The sequence below is a fragment of the Ursus arctos genome, unplaced genomic scaffold (assembly GCF_023065955.2).
Source record: "Ursus arctos isolate Adak ecotype North America unplaced genomic scaffold, UrsArc2.0 scaffold_3, whole genome shotgun sequence".
Taxonomy (NCBI): domain Eukaryota; kingdom Metazoa; phylum Chordata; class Mammalia; order Carnivora; family Ursidae; genus Ursus; species Ursus arctos.
The window spans coordinates 34,222,565-34,242,496 of record NW_026622985.1 but is presented as its reverse complement, the minus strand read 5'-3'; the positions used below and the strand labels follow the sequence as shown (position 1 = coordinate 34,242,496).

At 34.2% G+C, this 19,932-nt stretch overlaps 1 protein-coding gene across 2 annotated transcripts in view; it reads right to left on the bottom strand.

Moving 5' to 3' along the window:
- Positions 1–19,932, bottom strand: part of VPS50 (VPS50 subunit of EARP/GARPII complex) — a 122,656-nt gene that overhangs the window by 60,279 nt on the left and 42,445 nt on the right. For both annotated transcript variants that reach the window (XM_026505740.4, XM_044386519.3), the window contains 2 exons: positions 7,043–7,175; positions 4,015–4,103 (listed from right to left, as the gene is read on the bottom strand). In XM_026505740.4, coding sequence (XP_026361525.1) covers positions 4,015–4,103; positions 7,043–7,175 — 222 coding nt within the window. The remainder of the gene's footprint in view (positions 1–4,014; positions 4,104–7,042; positions 7,176–19,932) is intronic.

Below are 19,932 nucleotides of genomic sequence, written 5' to 3'. Positions count from 1 at the left end.
TATAAGCTTGCTTTAATATACACATAGAACTTAACTCCTACCACAAAGAAGAAATACACGGTTGTTTTCCAAATGCTCAAGCAAAAATTTTTAAAGTGGGTGGCATTCTAGGATATAAAGAAAATCCCAAATTCGCAAAAAGTAGATATATTGCAACCCCAATGCTCTACAGTAAAAAGAAATAAGAAGCGTAAGAGTAATATGAATAATTTCTTACATATCAAATATATAAAGATGAAAATGAAAATCTTGGAAGATCGAGACTTTCACATAGTTAGATTTGTAAGCTCCATAAGGTCAAGTACCAATGGGTTCACCACCATGTTCTTAAATCCACAGTGTCCGCCAAACGGTACAAGTGATACAACCTTTTTTCTTACAGATTTTCTATTTGAGTCAAAATGCATGGAAAATATTCTAAAAATGTTCATATCAAAAATCACAGTCATTCTGATTTTGAGTTTATTTTTATGTTAAGAAAGTTAAGTATCTTCTTATGCTTTCCATTTTTCATTATCTCTATAATAAATGTATAATAAATGTATATAAATTGTCACATGCTAACTTGTGCTTTGGATTTCAAGATTTCAGATGTTAGAAATGTATTATGGCACATATAGCATACACATTTAATACCCCCAATGGGGTCTAAGGCATATCCCAAAACAAAACACATTAATATTCCTGCAACATATAAATGTTCACTTTAATGAGATAAATAAATACTACAAAAAAGCTTAATGACAATACAGGTCTGGTTCTGCTGCTGAATGAATTCAAATCAGGTCAGGTTTTGCCTGCTGAATGTGTTATCAAAAACATTTGTTTTTCAGAGCTTCTGCTTTTTTCAATTGAATTAAGCCTTATAATTTCAATTAATACTCAATGAGTTCCTAAAGTATGTAAAATTCTATTTTAGAACTATTGAGAACTGGGTGGGGGGCAAAGGAGACTTGGGAGTGGTGGAGATGAAGATATTCTAAAGCCTTGAAATCTACAACACAATAATCTATAGTCAAAAGCATGATCACATCCTTTAACCGGCCAAATGCTTAAGTGAGAATGGTTTTACTAAACCTCATATTTAGCAGATTTTCCTATATCTGGAATGACATAAAGTTGCCAGACTGAATGGAAACTAGCTATATAAAATAGCAGGTCAATATTTCAAAGCACAGAATTACCAGAAATTCTATCATGGATTTTACAATTTCAACTATGTACAATTAGTGTCTATTAATAGGAGACTAAATCAGGAGATTAAATCAGAAACAACTCATATCTGACCTCAGATGTATATCTAAATGAGTATGAGATGTATATTTAATGAGTATGAGATTTTCCTTTCCAGTATACATAATATTCAGAAAAAAGTCAGCCCAAACCCATAATTAATGGTAAATTAAAAAGTAGTTTAATATATAATAAAGGCCATATATGAAAACCCCACAGCTAACATACTCAATGGTAAAAAAACCAAGAGCTTTTCCTCCAAGATCAGGAACAAGACAAAGATGCTACTCTTGCTACTTTTATTCAACACAGTACCGGATGTCCTAGCCACACCAGACAAGAAAAAGAAAGAAGAAGCATCCATATCTGTAAGGAAGAGCTTAAACTGTCACTGGCAGATGACAGGATATTATACATAGAAAACCTGAAAGACTTGACCAAAAAACTAATAGAAATAATAAATGAATTCAAGTAAAGTTGTAAAACAAAAAATTAATACCTAGAAATTGGCAGCATTTCTATAAACTAATAACAGAGTAGCAGAAAAAGAAATAAAGAAAATAATTCCACTTACTATTGTGCTGAAAGGAATAAAACACCTAGGAATAAACTTAACCCCAAAAAGGTGAATGACCTTTACTCTGAAAACTATGAAACGCTGACAAAAAAAACAGAAGATGACACAAACAAATGGTAAGATACTCCATGTTCGTGAACTGGAAGAACTAATATTGTTAAAATGTCCACACTACCCAAAGCTACCTACAGATTTAATGCAATCCCTATCAAAATGCAAATAGCATTTTTCACAGAACTAGAATAAATAATCCTAAAATTTGTATGGAACCATGAAAAAGACCCCAAATACCCAAAGCAATCTTGAGAAAAAGCAACAAAGCTGGAGGTATTATAATTCCAGATTTCAAGATATACTACAAAGCTATGGTAATCAAAAAATCAAAATCAAAACAGTATGGTACTGGCACAAAAACAGACACATAGATCAATGGAATGGAAGAGAGATCCTAGAAATAAACCTATCCTTGTATGGTCAATTAATCTATGATAAGGGAGGCAAGAATATACACTGGGGAAAAGACGGTCTCTTCGATAAATGATGCTGGGAAAACCGGACAGCTATACACGCAAAATAATGAAACTGGACCACCACAGTTTCATTAATTTTTTGAGGAACCATACACAAAAACTCAAATTAAGGGCACCTGGGTGGGATAACCAGTCAGTTAGGCATCCAACTCCTGATGTCAGCTCAGGTCATGATCTCCAGGTCCTGAGATGGGGCCTGGCACTGGGCTCTGGGCTCAGCACAGAGTCTGCTTGTCCCTCTCCCTCCACCTACTTGTGCTCTCGCTCTCTCTATTAATAAATAAAATCTTTAAAGAAAAAAAAAGTCCTCAAAATGGATTAAAGACCTAAATGTGAGACCTGAAACTATAAAACTCCTAAAAGAACGCACAAGCAGTAATCTCTTGGACATTAGCCTTAGCGACATCTTTATAGATATGTCTCCTCAGGCAAAGTAAACAAAAGCAAAAATAAGGTATTGGGACTAGACCAAAATAAAAAACTTTACATGGTGAAAGAAAGCATCAACAAAATGGAACGGCAACCTACTGAATGGGAGAAGATATTTGCAAATGCATGTTGTCCCCTTCCAAAAATAAAAGAGGACACATCTTCAGATTTGCTTCACAACATTTCTGTTTTCCAAAAAAAAAATCATTTTAATTCTCATATATTGTAAGCCCATGTAAAATTTTAAGGGGTTGATACCCAAAATATATAAAGAAATTATACAACTCAACACCATAAAACCCAAATAATCCAATTAAAATTGGGCAGAGGACCTGAGCAGACATTTTTCCAAAGAAGACATATAGATGGCCAACAGACAGATGAAAAGATGCTCAATGTCGCTAATCATCAGGGAAATGCAAATCAAAACCACAATGAGATATCACCTTATAAGTGTTAAAATGGCTAAAATCAAAAAGACAAGAAGTAACAAGTGTCGCCGAGGATGTAAAAAAAAAGAAACCCTTGTGCACTATTGGTAGGAATGTAAATCAGTGAGGCCACCATGGAAAGCAGGATTGAGGTTCCTCAAAAAATTAAAAACAGAACTACCATATGATCCAAAAGAGCAGTCCAAAAAGAACAAAAAAGAGTTATCTTCAAAGAAATTACACTTTTATCTAGGAAATAATAAATTTTAACAAATTAACAAATTTAATTATCTGATAACAACAACTATGCTACTATGCAAAAGAAAAGTTAAAGAAGATACGTTCAGCCGATAAACACATGAGATGCCCTCAAGGCACAAAAATCATTGACTGAGAAAATATTTTTTTCATCTATACTAGATTTCAGCCCAAATATGTCACCTATTTAGTTATCCTTTTCTTAAAATTAATAAAAAAGGAAAGAAAACACGAATGAAATAAACAGTATCTCAATAAGAAAGGAATTTATTTAGGAAAGCATACATTTGCTAGGACACTAAAAGCAAAAATGTATTAAAGGAATATATGTATATATCCAATGGAGATTCTCAAATTAAAAGATTTATAGTCAAATATAACTGTGAACTAAATTATAGAAATTAAAGGATAGATTTAGTTCAAAGAAAAACTAACACAGAATTACTCTATAGGAACGCAAATAAGTACAGAAAATTCAAACACTGAATTTCTAAAACAACGTAGACATGAAACTTTTTATTGTTTTTGTAAAAAAAATAATTTAAAAAACCCAAACCTGCCATATTCGTGTAAGTCCATGTTCTAATTTCTTTTTTATGTAGCCACGATCAAAATTAGTTTCTTCAGTACCCATATTACTCCCTTCTGAAAATAAAAGAGGATACACATTTTCAGATTTGCTTCACAACTTTTTTGTTTTCCAAAAAGAAATCATTTTAACTTTCATGTATTGTAAGCCTCTGTAAAATATAGAAAATATGTTCAATATTTATACAATCAAAACAATGTCAAAAATAGGCGTTAGGATTAAACGCATTCGAAACATACATAAACTTAGACCGTGAAATGTTAAGTATTTTATACCTAAGACCACTCAGTACATATGCGATTGGAGCTGGGATTCCAAGTTGGATAGTGTGATCCCAGAGATGGGGTTCTCAATGACATATACTACCTGCTGTCGGGGCATTACAAGACCCATTAACCTAATTATCAGTTAATGTGCATGTTAACAAGAGTACAGATTGCAGAACTGCTCATGCAGTAAGGTAATGATGCACATGTTTTATATTTTTCATGATCCAGAATAGTCTTATCCAGTCTAGACAAATAATCTAACAACGTCCAGTTCAATAGGTGAGAGCAATGACTTGCTTGAAAACAAATTTCCCCCTAAAAGCAACTGAAAATACATGTATATATATGTTTATTAAAAAGATTATGCCTTTTTGTGAATAAACTGTGTGGAACAACTGAGGATATTATTTCATCTCAGGCTAGCAGGGTGAGCGCTGGTAACCAGCAAAAGGCCCTTGCGTAGGCCAGGCCCCATATTCATGCCGCGTGTACATCTGATCAACGGCTTAAACTTTACTGTCTGTATGGTCTGGCTATTATGGACCCAGCAGCTCAGGATAGTGCACCTGGATGACTGCTTTTGAGTTTTCTTTTAGAATGGTAAAGTGTTAGGATATCAGTAGTATCACTGTAGTGCTACAGCAGATGACCTCTTGAGACCCTATCAGCTTTATGAAGTTCTGTGAAGAAAAAGATTCAAATTACACACTCCCACAATTGTATTCCTTAATGTGAATATGAAAGGAATAATTTCAGGTGAATAAATGACTTTTTCAAATTCAATATATTGTCAGATGTTAGGCTAATCAGAGTCCTGAATATTCTTAAGATACCCAGAATCAGGTTAAGGAATTCTAGCAAACAGTACTAAGCATATAAGGCTCAAACAGTGTTTTGACTCTACACCCCAGTGAAAATACATACATATATAAAACAATACATGCAAACTATGAGCCTGAAGCAAAAAAGCAAACTTCACTATGATGAATGTGTATCGTCCCCTGAACTCTTATAACTAAAGTGTGTATTAACTTTGTTTCAAACTTCCTTTCTGGTTTCTCCTTAAATAATGCACTAGAAAAGGGAAAAGAGATGCTGAAATGTCTTAATAGTTTCTGCACCTAGAAAAAAATAAAGGTTGCCAAAACTGGATAAACTTGTGAAGCTCTGGAGTCCCAGTAAGCCCAGCAATTCCCTAAGTAACTTGAGATTTAAAAAAAAAAAAAAAAGCCTGTGGACATTTCATCATCATCATCATTATCTCTGGACCCATTTCCTTTGATATTAACAACAACCAGTGTAAGCACTTTACATTATCCCTAAACTTTACAGCAAACCTACAAGTAGATGAGTTACTACCCTATGGAGCTGTTTGTTTTGATTTTTTTAACCTCCCACTTTAAGAAGGAAGCTGAGGCCTGGAGAAGATAAACTTCTTCACATTCTCATCTTTGGAAAATGGCAATCAAAATCTGAAGCCAGATATCTCCGACTGCAATGCCGATGCTCGCAGAGGTGGTACAGGGATGGGAGTATAGGAGCTGGGTAAAAACAGTCTGGCCTAGAAACATGGCTCAGTGCCCACCCTTTTCTCTGCTTTCTCCTCTTTCCCTTCCTTTACCATCTCTCCAGCAATATTTCTAAAAGGATGAAAAGCCCTCTATAGAATTTTCCTATGTTATTTTTTGCTATCTATATTTACTATCTCTATTAATAAGCAGCTTATGAGTCAAGACAAATATGAAACTTATATCTTCTATACCACCAGAATCCTACAATATGTTTTCTTCCACCCACCCAAACACAGAAACCAAGCACCTCAGAAATTAGAAGTTACTAAAATAATTTAATTGACTAGCTTCATTAAATTGTATGCAATACAAAAAACCTGTGCAGTATAATTTATTTTGTTCATATTAAACAGAATGCTGATAAAAATATTTATTACTCTTAAAAGTATTTTGAATATTTAATCTATTGTTCAAGGATAATCACTTAAGATATTTAATTATACAAATGAAGTAATTTAAATATAATGTCTAGTTAATATAATTTCTCAAAGATTTGTTCTTTATGTAGCTGACTATACCATAGTCATTTAAAGTTGTGTTTTCCATTCAAAGATTAATATTTTAAAACCTTTTTTTAAAGGAAATTTTAAGTCCTACTGTGTTTTCAAAGGAAGAAAACTATGTATGTTTTTTAATTTTTAAAAAGACTTTATTTATTTGTTTATTTATTTATTGGGAACCCAACATGGGGCTATATCCAGGACCCTGGGATTATGACCTGAGCCAAAGGCAGACACTTAACTGACTGAGCCACCCAGGCACCCCAGAAAAGTATAATGATTAATTCTTAGAATCTAGCTTTATTAGTACAACTTGAAAGTTAGCAAATAGATTTAATATTAAACATAAGCGTAAATTGGACAGACTAAAGTCTTACCTAATTTGCAATTAATTTTTTTAAAAGCCTCTTGTTAATAATTTAGTCCTAAAGCCATCACCACATATTCCTGAAAACTGGTAATATCTATCACTTAAGAAGTCCTTTGGCCCAGTTAATCCCCAAAGGTAATGGAGCTTTTATAGAAGCTGAATGACTTTCTTTGGTGAATATTTAACCTACGGGTCACTAAAGTTCCTGAAATGGCTATCCTTTTTTTTTTATCCTTATTCCAGAAATATAGCATATTTATAGTTGTTTTTAAAATAATCTCCTACCAGAAGCAGAAGTAGTATCCTCATTGTCATGCTTTTCATGCCATTCCATAGTCCTGTAATAGCTGAGCATAACTTCCCACAGTGCTTTGCACAGGTCAGCAAGGCATGGAATATAGCTGTCTGGTGTAACATGCTGAAGAAAATGAGAAAACCCAACTTTAAAAATTATCACAACTTGCAAAAAGGAAATCAATCCAGCATGTCATTTGTGTTAAGTACCTTTGAAAATGTCTAAATTCTAGAAACCATGGGGATATTTTATAAATATTTCGTATCAATTAATAACATTTAAAAATAATGTTTTACATAACATGGCTATGAAACAATATGTAGTCTCAAATCTCCCTAATGAAAGTGAGTAGATTTTTTTCCTCTCTGTCCTTTGTATAAACTACCAGCTTATCATTCTGCCCTTTTTTCCCCACAGTTAGAGTGATGCCTCCATTCTATTTGGCAGGCTTTCTGTCTGTCATAACGGAGCATTTGCTTCATCATTTGAGATTCTGTAGCATTTCTTCCTTTTGTAATCAATCTACCACAACCAGTCATGTTGATAAAACACTGAAAGGCTAGTAAGACAGGTATATATTAAGCCCTCCCAAGTAAACAGCTAGTAGAAATAAGCTACATAGCAAATATAGCTATGGTGTGATTGATGCTTAAGATAGCACAGGTTGGTAGTGGTCCCCTCTCTTTCAAAACATTTTTTCTCTCCATAATGATCTTTCCCGCCTCTAAGTTCCATGTTTATTAAAACATTCATCAAGCAATTAATAAAAACATGAACTTGAATGGCTCAGTTCACTTTTGTGCAAGCATGTCAAATCTCTGAAACTCAACTAGGAGGTAGTAAAATAAAGGAGTTATTAAACTCTGGAGTCAGACTACCCAAGTTGGCTTTGTGCCAAGAATGGCAGAATGGTTCAATCTAACAAAATCTATTAATATAATTCACCATAGTAATAGTCTAACAAGAAAAACCAAATGATTATCCTAATAGAAGCTGGAATAAACTTTTTGACCAAATTCAACAGCTGTTCCTAATAATAACTTATAAAAAAATGGATGGATATTTCTTTAAGATAAGGAAACTAAGGCATACCCACTGTGGTCAGGAACAAGACAAGGATGCCCACTATCCCCACCACTATTTAACAATGTTCTGGAAGTATTAGCCAATGCAATTAGACTAGAGAAAAGAGGAAGAAGCAAATAAACTGGAAAAGAAGAAATCAAACTATTTCTATCTGCAAATGACATAATATATCTAGAATATAATTCTTAGAGAATCAATAATATAACTAACTCAGTAAAATAATTTAGTAAAGTAGGATATAAAATTAATGCAAAAAACAACAGCATTCATATATACAAATAACAATACACCCCTCATACCATACACAAGAATAAGCTCCAAATGGTAAGAGATCTAAATGCAAAAAATAAAACTATACTAGCACTAGAAGAAAACTTGAGTTAATTCGTTTCTCAACTTGATATAAGGAAAGGCTTTTTAACTATGACTCAAACTTCAGAGGTAGTAAAATGTAAAATCTGATATGTTTTAGTACATTAAAAAAGAATTTACATGGCAAAACAAAACACCATAAGCAAAGTCAAAAGACATGACAAACCTGAAAAAATATTCACAACATATATCACAACAAAGAGTCAATATCCTGCATTTATAAAGAACTCTTAAAAGTTTTGGAGAAAAAGACCAAACATCCTATACAAGAATGGGAAGAAGTCACAAGCAAACTGTACAAATCGAGATACAAAAATGGCCATTAAACCTAAGAAAACATGTCCAACGTCACTCATTAATAGGGCAAATGTACATTAAAGCTACAATAAGACACAAATTCTCACTCATCAGATTGGTGAGAATTTTAAAGCTGACCGTTAACAAAAATACTCTCCTTGACTTAGGTAAGATCTAGCCAAGATCCTCTAAGCTCTCTTCTCAGCCAGTCCTCATTCTTGGCCTATAAAGACTTGAACAAAACACTAACATAGTTTCTAACAGCTCAAGGCTGCATCCCTAGGCTGACCCTAGTCCCCGTTAAAGTGCCTCCCTGAGAAAACTCAAGCCTGCCAAAAGAATTTACTGTCTGTTCCAGCCAACAACTGAAGATAGGGCCCCTATCTCCCAGCCTCTGAGGGAGAGAATGGGAGTCTAACTTAAGTAAGCCCCAGTTAGCAAACACAGATGGACTTCACAGGGACTAACCACCACTTCCTGTTCTCTGTAATTTTTCAATCCCTGACTCTGAGCCCCACCTCATCCCCCTCCCTTTAAAATGCCCAGTCACCTCTGTACAAATGGAAGTTGAGCCTCATTCACACCGGATTCTTTTCCCTATTTCGATAGCATGTTACTGGCTAAAATCTGTCCATACAACTTTAATTTAATATTTGGCTTTGTTTATCTTTGACACTCTATATATTCTGTTGTCAAGGCTGTGAAAAAGCACCCATTATCATACATTGCTGGTGGGAATGAAAAATGATACAACCCTATACGAGGGAATTTGGCATTGTTTAACAAAACTACATGTGTATATTCCCTTTGACCCAGGAATCCTACTTCTAGGAATTTATCCTGAAGATACAACTCAAACAATGCGAAACTGTATATGCACAGAGTTATTCATTGTGAAGGATTATTTGTAACTGTGAAATACTGGAATCTATCTAAATGTCCAAACAGGAGACTGGCTGAATAAACTACTGTTCATACACACAAAAGAGTACTACACAACTATGAAAAATAATAAGCTGATACATGCATATTTACACTTTTTTAATTAAAAAAAATTTCTCCTGGTAACCATCTGTTTGTTCTCTATAGTTAAGAGTCTGTTTTTTGGTTTGTCTCTTTTTTTTAACTTTGTTCATTTGTTTTGTTTCTAAAAGTCCACATAAATTTTTTCTCTGACAGACATATTTCACTTAGCATTATATTCTCAAGCTCCATCCAGGATGGGAGGTAGGTAAGGGGATGGGTAAAATAGGTGAAGGGGATTAAGAGTACATTTATCTTGGGGGAGCCTGGGTGGCTCAGTCAGTTAAGCACCCGACTCTTTGGCTCAGGTCATGAGATTGAGCCTGCAATAGATTCTCTCTCCCTCTCCCTCTCCCCCCACCCCCCATTCATGCTCTCTTGCTCTCAAAAAAAAAAAAAAAGAAAAAAGAAAAAAGAGTACACTTATCTTGATGAGTACCAAGTAATGTATTGAATTGTTGAATCACTATATTGTACATCTGAAACTAATAACACACTGCATGTTAACAATATTGGAATTAAAATTTTTTAAAACTTCCCCTTCATGACATACATATATGAGAAAGGGAAAAATTTTAAATTATATGTATAATATATGTTATATGTACCATATATATAAAAAATATATATATTTAAAATTATATATATATCATAAATAGAAAAAATTTGATGCATATATCTGAGATCACAAAAATAAACAGAGGGAAGATAAACAAGAAAACACTGAAGTTAGGTACCTTTACAAGGTGAGGTTGGGGACGAAATGAAAGAAATGTAAGAAGGGACACTTCTCTAAATATACCACATTGGCTATAAGTACGTATTCACAGAAGAATTAGAACGACCATCCAGATTTACACATGGCTTGCAGAGATTAATATAAAATATTTTTTCATACTTAAGCCATAATTTGGAGTAATTTCTTATGTTTACATTTCATGTTTATTTTTGTAATTACCACCTTTACAATGAACCAGTCTTGATTTTTTTCCCTCCTTGGTTTATTTTTATCCCACCATTACATATCTCTTATAGCAGACACATGTAATAAAAACTTGATATTGATGCACAAGGTCAGGAAAAAGCTAAAAGCAGAGGGCAAAGAGAAGAAAAAAAATTACAAAAAAGTTCTGGGCTGTAACTCAGCAATCGTTCACCTGAATAAAGGTACTCTTTTACAAGACAATTTTTTTTCACCTTCATAAACTCAACTTTACATAAGTTCATGCAAATAAATTTAATCTAATTATTTCCCAACATTCTTTCGGGTAGATAAAAGGAAGACAGTGTTAGTCTTATTTCTTCCCAAAGAAAAATTACAACTATACAAATAACTGTGTTATAGTTCACCAATTAATTTTTATTATACTTGTGACAGTTTAACAAACCAGAAAATTGAACCTTAGAACTACTACTACCTTCTATTTTCTACCCAGCCACAGTCTAGCTACATTATTTGCCTATTTATTTGAGGAAAAGGAGGTTCTTTACTATGTTACCTCTTGATGATTTGTTGAAACGTAATGGGTTTGGATGAGATACACAAAGATGTATATGTAAACTCTTTTCCAAAAAAAGTTGAAATTACTGAAGTTACAGCAAGTTTTTTCTCACCAAACGGATACAAGTGTAAATAATTCACAAATCTAGCTAAACCACTGCACATGCCTGAAAGTCTTCCAAAAGAACACAAATTGCATTATCTTCACAAATAAAACTATGATGTACTGAGCACCAGATAACAAGATGATTCTTGCCTAAATTTATATTCTAAAATAGAAACAAATGTAGAGATTCATTGTACTAAATACATATACAGTAAATAGTTTAAGGAAAGAGGGCAAGGTGGAATAGATAAAAAATATTGTTTTCAATACATTTAAGCCCAGATGTGTTAACTTCTGCAGATGAAGACCATACTGGCAATAAGTTAAAAGAGTCATTTCATTTTAAAACTGGACTCCAAAAACCACTTTCCTCTGTACCATGCAACCAACTGATGTCAACTCTCATAGCAACAAATGCTTCTCATGCTTTTAACACCTTATTACTAAAATCATTTGCAATTAGTGTTCTCTCATCAATTTACAAAAATCACCTCTAAATTTTAAGTAGAGAATCTTATCACATGGACATGGGTAAATCATAACTATAACAAAAGAAATTCAAAGAAACCAGCATATAAAGCAAATAATTGCATAAGTAACCAAAAAATAAAAGGCCAAGAAGCGAATTTGAGTTTCTGAATTAACAGCCCATTGAAACTTCCACTCAGACATCTATTCTTTCTCACGCCAGCAGCGCATAATAGAAAGAGGCCTACAGAAGGAACTAGAAGCCCTGGGCCCGGCCTGCACTATTTCCGCAACATAGGGGTCACATGCCCTTACACAACAAAACCACTGGGGACTGAAATTTCACCTTTCATAAAACAGTACTAGAGATTCCTGGATCTGCCTACCTCATTACAAGTTTAATCCACCCACTAATTACTAAATACCTAAAACTTCCATCTCAGTTCAAGTCCCAATTAAGGGACAATTCATTCAGGATAAGACCAGAAATACTAAGGCAGGGGACTGCCACAGTGTAATTCCAGTTCCATGTTCATATCACCTATAAATAGTGATGAAAGTCTTGAATTGATCCATTTAGAAAATATTCACAGTGAGACACCCCAAAGTACTAAAACAACATGTCTTTAAATTCTGTTTTAAAAATTAAGAATATATGGGAAATAGAAATTTAATTATCAAATATTTTTCTGTGTTCTAGGGCTATTCTCCATTGCCATTCTTTGTCTGAAAGCCAGTAGTGTCAACATATCCAGCAAAAGTTGTGAGGTGAGCGGAAAAGAAAAAAAGGACAGTATTTTAGAAATGTCTCAAAAAACATGCAGAAAAGAATACTTTAAGTAATATAATTTTTTAAAAAATCCACAACCTCTATACAGATAACATACATGTCTAGTATCTCTGAGGATTATAAAAGGTAACAAATATTCTAAGGGGCAGGATTTAGAGAATATTCACAAATCTGGATGTTATAATGTAAAAAGTCCAACATAGCATTTCCACTACGCTTCACTATTCAAACATCAAAATATGCATCTTAATCAAATTTTGATTAACACTTTAAAAAATCCACAGATATGGGGCGCCTGGGTGGCACAGCAGTTAAGAGTCTGCCTTCGGCTCAGGGCGTGATCCCGGCGTTATGGGATCAAGCCCCACATCAGGCTCTTCCGCTATGAGCCTGCTTCTTCCTCTCCCACTCCCCCTGCTTGTGTTTCCTCTCTCGCTGGCTGTCTCTATCACTGTCAAATAAATAAATAAAATCTTAAAAAAATCCACAGATATCATATCTTATTTCATCATTGTCAGCTAAGAGTAACACTTTGCACCTTCCATTTCTGCTATTTATCTACTTCAACCAACCTACCTGCTAAAATAAAAAGGATGAAATTAGCTTAGTAAAACCAGCAACATCTCAGCCTTAATTATAAACAAACAAAAAGAATCTAGAGGCCATTTTCAAAGAACGTGAAATGAATATGAGCAGCCTTTCCCAATTTGAAGCACACAATGAAAAAAAATACCATCTTTTAAAAGTTGCTTAAGTGCAGAGCTAAGTGGTAAATATGAAAAAAGGAGACTTCTAGATTTAGCTTTTTAATTCTTATTAATTTGCTTTTATGCTTATCAGAAATCTCTATTACCAAATTCCTACACGAATTTCAGGAAGATGATTTTTAGATTACAACGTCAAAATAAAAATTCTTAGTAGTATCCTTAAGGTGTTTTTTGTTCTTTGATTTAGCACTCTAATCACATCCTGACAAACATAAAGGGAACAGATGTCTTGGCATCCTCACAGGGATCCAAAACTCCCAGCGCTGCCATCCCCCATCCCCAACTTCATACACACGCTGATAGATGGATTTCAAAAAACAACAAAGAGTTAGCAGTACCTTTAGATGAATGCTGTTAGCACTGTGAGCTCTATCACCAGAAACTGGTGGGGAGGACCACTGCTTGTCTGGGAGGCTTCAGGAAGTATGCTGCAGATCCAAACAGCACTAGGCCCAGGAGCCAAAAACACCTCTGGGGAGGCTGACCTCTCGACCTATATAAGTGGCTGGGCCAAGCAATTACAAGATCTCTCCAAGCTCTAATTACTTCTGTAAGGGCCAAGCTGTACAAAATATGAACATCTTCAGTACTTTCTAGCCATTGGAAGCCAGAGATGTGCACAGTATAGTGGAGTGGGTAGCACACGTTTGGGCTTGGGGCCCAACTTTGTGACTTACTTGGTCATGATGCTATAATACTGCTTCATTGATCTAAACACCCTTAGGGATAAAGCAAATAACCTACATTCTCTATGAAGCTTTAAACATTATGACTCGGGTGGCTGTGCGGCTCCGTCAGTTAAGCATCTGCCTTCAGCTCAGGTCATGATCCCAGGGTCCTGGGATCGAGCCCTATGTCGGGCTCCCTGATCAGCGGGGAGCCTGCTTCTCCCTCTCCTCCCCACTCATGCTCTCTGTCACTATTTCTGTCTCTCTTTCTCTCTCAAATAAGTGAATAAAATCTTTTAAAAAAAAATAAAATGAAAAAATAAACACTATGACTCTCCGAAGACAATACACATAAACTGTAGCAAAACTTTCCTCGTACCAAACTAGATTCACTCATTATTTAAAAACACAAACATAAAACAAGCAAAGCAGGTGTAATCAGAATTACATAATTTATCTTTTAAAGTTATAAATGATAAAATGCTGTGAACCCCTAAACTGAGATTATCACCAAAAAAAGAGCAGTTTTTAAATGTAAAAGCACCTTCAAATTAAAAATAGGGTTTCTTGATAGGTCTCAAGAATGGCTTTCTACCAGTAAATTATTTTTTGTTTCTGCTGGCAGTCATGCCACGCTCTAAAGACAGGTTGGTTCTTCAACATTTACTCCCAACCCTCCCCCACACCACACACACACACACACACACACACACACACACACACACCTCCCAGCAGTCTACACTACACTGACAGGTTCTTAGACTTGGGTAGGCCAGGGGCTTTGCCATACCTGAGCCAGTTTCAAGTGACCAGGAAACCCCTCCGTTTCCAGCCAAAGAGGGAAGACTGGCTACCCAGAAAACTACAGCCCAAAGCATGCACTCCAGAGGCACTCAGTCCCAGAGAACACTGAAAACAACCAAATCTTCACATGGAAAATCCAGTTAAACCTACCCAGACAACCTACGGTTCCTTTCACCTGCCCTACGCTCTCCTCCTCTCCTGTCATTGTTCAGATTTCCTTACTACCCCCAAGACCCAGCAGCAGACAGTGTGCCTGTTGAAATCCAAGACCCTCAAAACTTGCAGCCTCCTCTTAACAATAAATAGTTTTGCCTTCCATAGATCCTTTAGATCAATATATATTCATATGTAAGAAAATATATGCATGGTGATGGTACAAATATGTGATAATAAATCTGACAGCTTTATTCTTTGTAATATTCTAAAAGTGACCTGAGGAACAACTCAAGTAAATGTATATAGTATTATTATTCGAATTGAAAACACCTCATTGAGCAAATGTTCAAATTTGTAGCTTCCAAGAAGAGAGAAAAGGTCTACTCACCTATCCAACAAGTCAACCAAATTAACCCCAACGATCAATTAAATGTCCCAGTTTAATTTCCTTCACATCCTAAATATGCCTGAGTGATAAACAACATAAATTATTCTTGATATGCTACCTTCTGGTATCTGACAATTAAGCTAATAAATACAAAATAATCAGCATTCATGTGTACAGGGAAAGGGATAAAAGCAGACATCACTGATGAGGAGTATAAATTGAAACACACTTTCTGGAGGGCAATTTTGGAAAAATGAACCAAGAGCCTTATAAATGCAAAGCCTCTGACAATGCAATTTCATTTCTCATCGCTTATCCTAAATAAAGATGTGTGCAAAGATTTAGCTTTAAGAATATTTACTACAGTGTTCATAATGACAAAAGCTAGAAATAAAATAAATATCTAAGAAGAGGAAACTGGTTAATTAATCCATAAGATCTTACACTGAAATACTGTCAAGCTATTAAAAGTTATGTGGGTAGCATATTTACTGAAATGAAAAATTATTTATAACATAGAAAGTGGGAAAAATATTATGAAACTGTGTGTACAGCATAATCTTACTTTTAAAAACTATTTGCTTACATACACATTAAAAGAACCAGCTTTGCATGCATAAATATTAATTTTTATTTTCTTCTTTTTGCTTATGTATATTTTTCTACAATTAATGTTTTACTTGTAGGATTTCAAACATATTTTTAAGAGTAAACATTACGTTAATTAATGATTGCTTAATTCGTGCAACTGTTTATACAATCTACATTCCGTCTAACTCTATAAAGACTCTAAATAATGTAAGAACATATAAATACAGAACTAGTTTAAGTCAGAAAACAGTCAGCAAAAGGATAAGGAGGCAGTTCATTCTATAGAGAAGCAAAAACAAGATTGTTTGATGAGAGACAGTATATTCTTCATAACAAAAAATGCCCTGAGAATTTGGGACTAGAAACATGTTTTTGACTAAAAAGAGGAATTTGTCTTTAGGTTTCTATATGAACATCAAAATAAACTATATGTTCAACAGAGATCTTACTAAAGATATTTACTAAACCCCTGACACTGAATCCAGTATCAAGAGATATTACTTATAAGAATAAAAATGTTAAAGCCTAGAAGAACAGAACGTTAGACCAGCTGTCAGTTTGTCTTTCTATGATGTATGCACCTAAAGCATCTGTAAAAGTACATGGCACAGAAGTGCCTGGGTGGCTCAGTCAGCTGAGTGTCCAATTCTTTATTTCAGCTCAGGGCCTGATCTCAGGGTCGTGAGATCAAGCCCCAAGTCAGGCTCTGTGCTCTGCTCGGAGTCTGCTTGAGATTCTCTCCCTCTGCCCCTCCACTCCACAACCCCCCCCTTCTAAAATAAATAAAATCTTAAAAAAAAAAAGAAGTACCTGGAACACAAAAGGTGTAAAATGTTGGTTTTCTTTCCCTCATACTTAACATAAATTTGAACTGTGTCAACACCATACCAATTAGAGACAAAGAGGGCAATCCAATTTACTCAAGAAATATTTATTAAACACCTCCAATGTGCCAGACTCTGAGAAAACATAAACTGAAATGATTTCAAAAAGTTTTTTCTAAAAAACTCCATTTTCCACCAAAGTTATTACTACATTATCAAGTTTATTTCAAAAACAGAACGCAAAACTCATTAAGCTCATTTGGAAATGAAAAACTGAAAAATGGGAAAACTTCAGCAAGCTTTAGCCAGCTCTATTATCATAAAATTAATCAATAACATCCTAATTAACATCTTAATATAAGCTTCCCAGGGAAATCCAACAGCCTGCCAAAGAAGGTTGTAAATTTTTTTTTAAACCGATGCATACTTCATAAACTTTCAAATGACCTACAACAAGTTTCTCTGCAAGGTCATTAAATAAAGAGCATCCACTTGGTGTCTATAAATCTCTCCACAGACTGGTATCAACATGTAGGGGTACATCAACGTTCATGCAATCACAAACAAGGCTTAATTTTTTAAAGTAAATAAAATGACCACTAAGCCCCTTTACATTGGCCCTTTCTAGAAATGAATGAGGTTTAATTCTCATTTGAAAATTTTGCTAAGTATTAGTCATTTATTTGTGCTTCAAAATAATGTACACATTTTTAAAAGAGCCTAAATTACTTATCTAACAACTGTACGCCAAAACATTCAAGAAAAACAGGAAAACCAGACTGAAAGATATACTATAAAAAGAAAAATTGTGCTTCTAATTAAATCATTCAGAAAACATTGTTTAGTAAAGAAAGAAAAGTAAGTATATTCAATTACAAAATAATTTCAAAAAGCTCAAAACCAACTAAACTTTTAAACTCGGAGCAATGGCTGACAGGACACAAATGGCAGAAATGTCATAATGGGGTAGGATGCTGCCGCCCTTAAGAACTCTGAAGTTCTCGGTTTACCAGAGTAAATAGAAACAGAACACTAATTTTGCCCCGGATTTCTTTGTATCAAGAGATATCAAAAGATTTAGTTCAATTTCATTCTAGCCCATTTAGTAATAGACAGATATGAGTGGTTTAAAATAATACTATGAACAAGGGCAAGCAGATGATTAGACTCTTCATTTCCAATCCCTTTCCACTTAAAGGAAACACAATTGTTCCTGTTTATAGGAACTCCATCCCTCTCTCAACTCTGATGAGTATACTTTCATGTATTTCATTTTTTAATGTTATATTTAAACTCTATGATTAAGGACTTCCTTCAAAATATTGTTGTTATACAGAGAAAACCAATTGCCCAAATGCCTGAACTCTTTCTTCTCATTTCTAAAATCTATCGGTCAACACCTCACACATCTCCTGAGGGCTCTGCTGCTTCTTTCTTACCTGACGTTCCATTGCCACATACACTCTCCCACTAGCACATCCTCAGTAAGTATTCTCAGTTACTTTTAATCAGGGCTAAAATGATTCCCAAATGCTACATATTGAAAAATCAAGAAACTTACATTCATTCTACTACAAGACTCCTTCACAAATCATCTCCCTTGCCTGAGCTGTGCCATTCCAGATCCTTTATATGTGTTCTCACCAGGAAAACGTATTGAAATTTCCTTTCATCAGTTTATTTATTAAATTTCTAAGGGTTGCTTCCATTTTTCCTCTCCTGAGCTAATCAGCTTCATTCATAGAACTCAGTTACTAAAAGGTCACATCTTTTCATTAAACTAATAAATAAACAAATCTGATGAGAAATAATTTCTTCCTAATCTTCCCTGGCTTAAACAGGTCAAATAGAATTCGATATTATAAAACAAATTAAAACTTAGGTTTCAAAGCGATAGCCACATCCCTGTGTGCCTGTGGCAGCACTGACTTAAATACTTCTAAGAGGCCTGAGGTAATTTCTGAACTTTAATTTTTTTATTGAGAATTGTGCCAAAGAAAATGGGCCATCTTAAAATGCATCCCATGCTTCACCTCGTTATTCAGCAAGCCTAAGCCTGTTCTCTCAACATAAAGAGCCCACCATACCTAATTCTGTTAAATCCTTTCCTCAAACGAAATTCCTCCATGAAGCCATCATCAACGTTTGCTACTATTCTCACCACTTCAAAACTCCTTCAACGAATGTTTTACCACAGCTTGACTATAAACCAGAAGTGTATAACTGCACTGGGTGAATAATAACACATGTGCCGGCTGTTCTGGGTGGGAGGGTTCTATGACTAAGCTCTAGTATACCAATAACTCATTTATTTCCTTAATTTAATTATATATACCTCACTACTATCACACAGAGATGGATAATTTTATAAAGAATTACCAGATGTTTCTTGTAGTAATTTTAACAAGCATTAACTCAAAATCAAGAAAGATAAACACTTCGTTATCTGATAATTTAAGTATACATACAGCTACTTCAAAAGTTAGCTTTAAGGAAAAAAGTGAAAGAAACTCTCCCCCCAAAAAAACCTATGGTAAACACTTTAAGCACAAATTTTTGTTCATAAACATTTATAAGTACAACTTTCAGCATAGTATTACATAAATGTACAGAAGATTTTCTCAAGATCCAGGAGCACAAATATGTCTTTGACTTTCAAAAACATATAAAAGTTTAATGGTAACAAAGTACACTATGCACATACACAAACACACACCAGATTTAACCAAAGTAGATTGAAGGACAAAAGCCTAATTTTTTAAAAATGTTTGTTTTAATTATTAAAAGTTATTTTTCTGCTGTAATAGAGAAATCACTAACTTGTAATAAATTCCTTCACCATTTAAATCATCTTCTTCATGACAGCAACACTAATAGTATCAAAAAATGAAATTGACTGCTTATATATTTAATTTAAAAAATATACTATCAACCTAAGAAAATATATGAATAAGGACAACAACACATTTCAAAATCACTGAAATTTAACAAATGATGGCTGTACTTAAAACTGGATATTCAAAAATAAAATTATGCAAC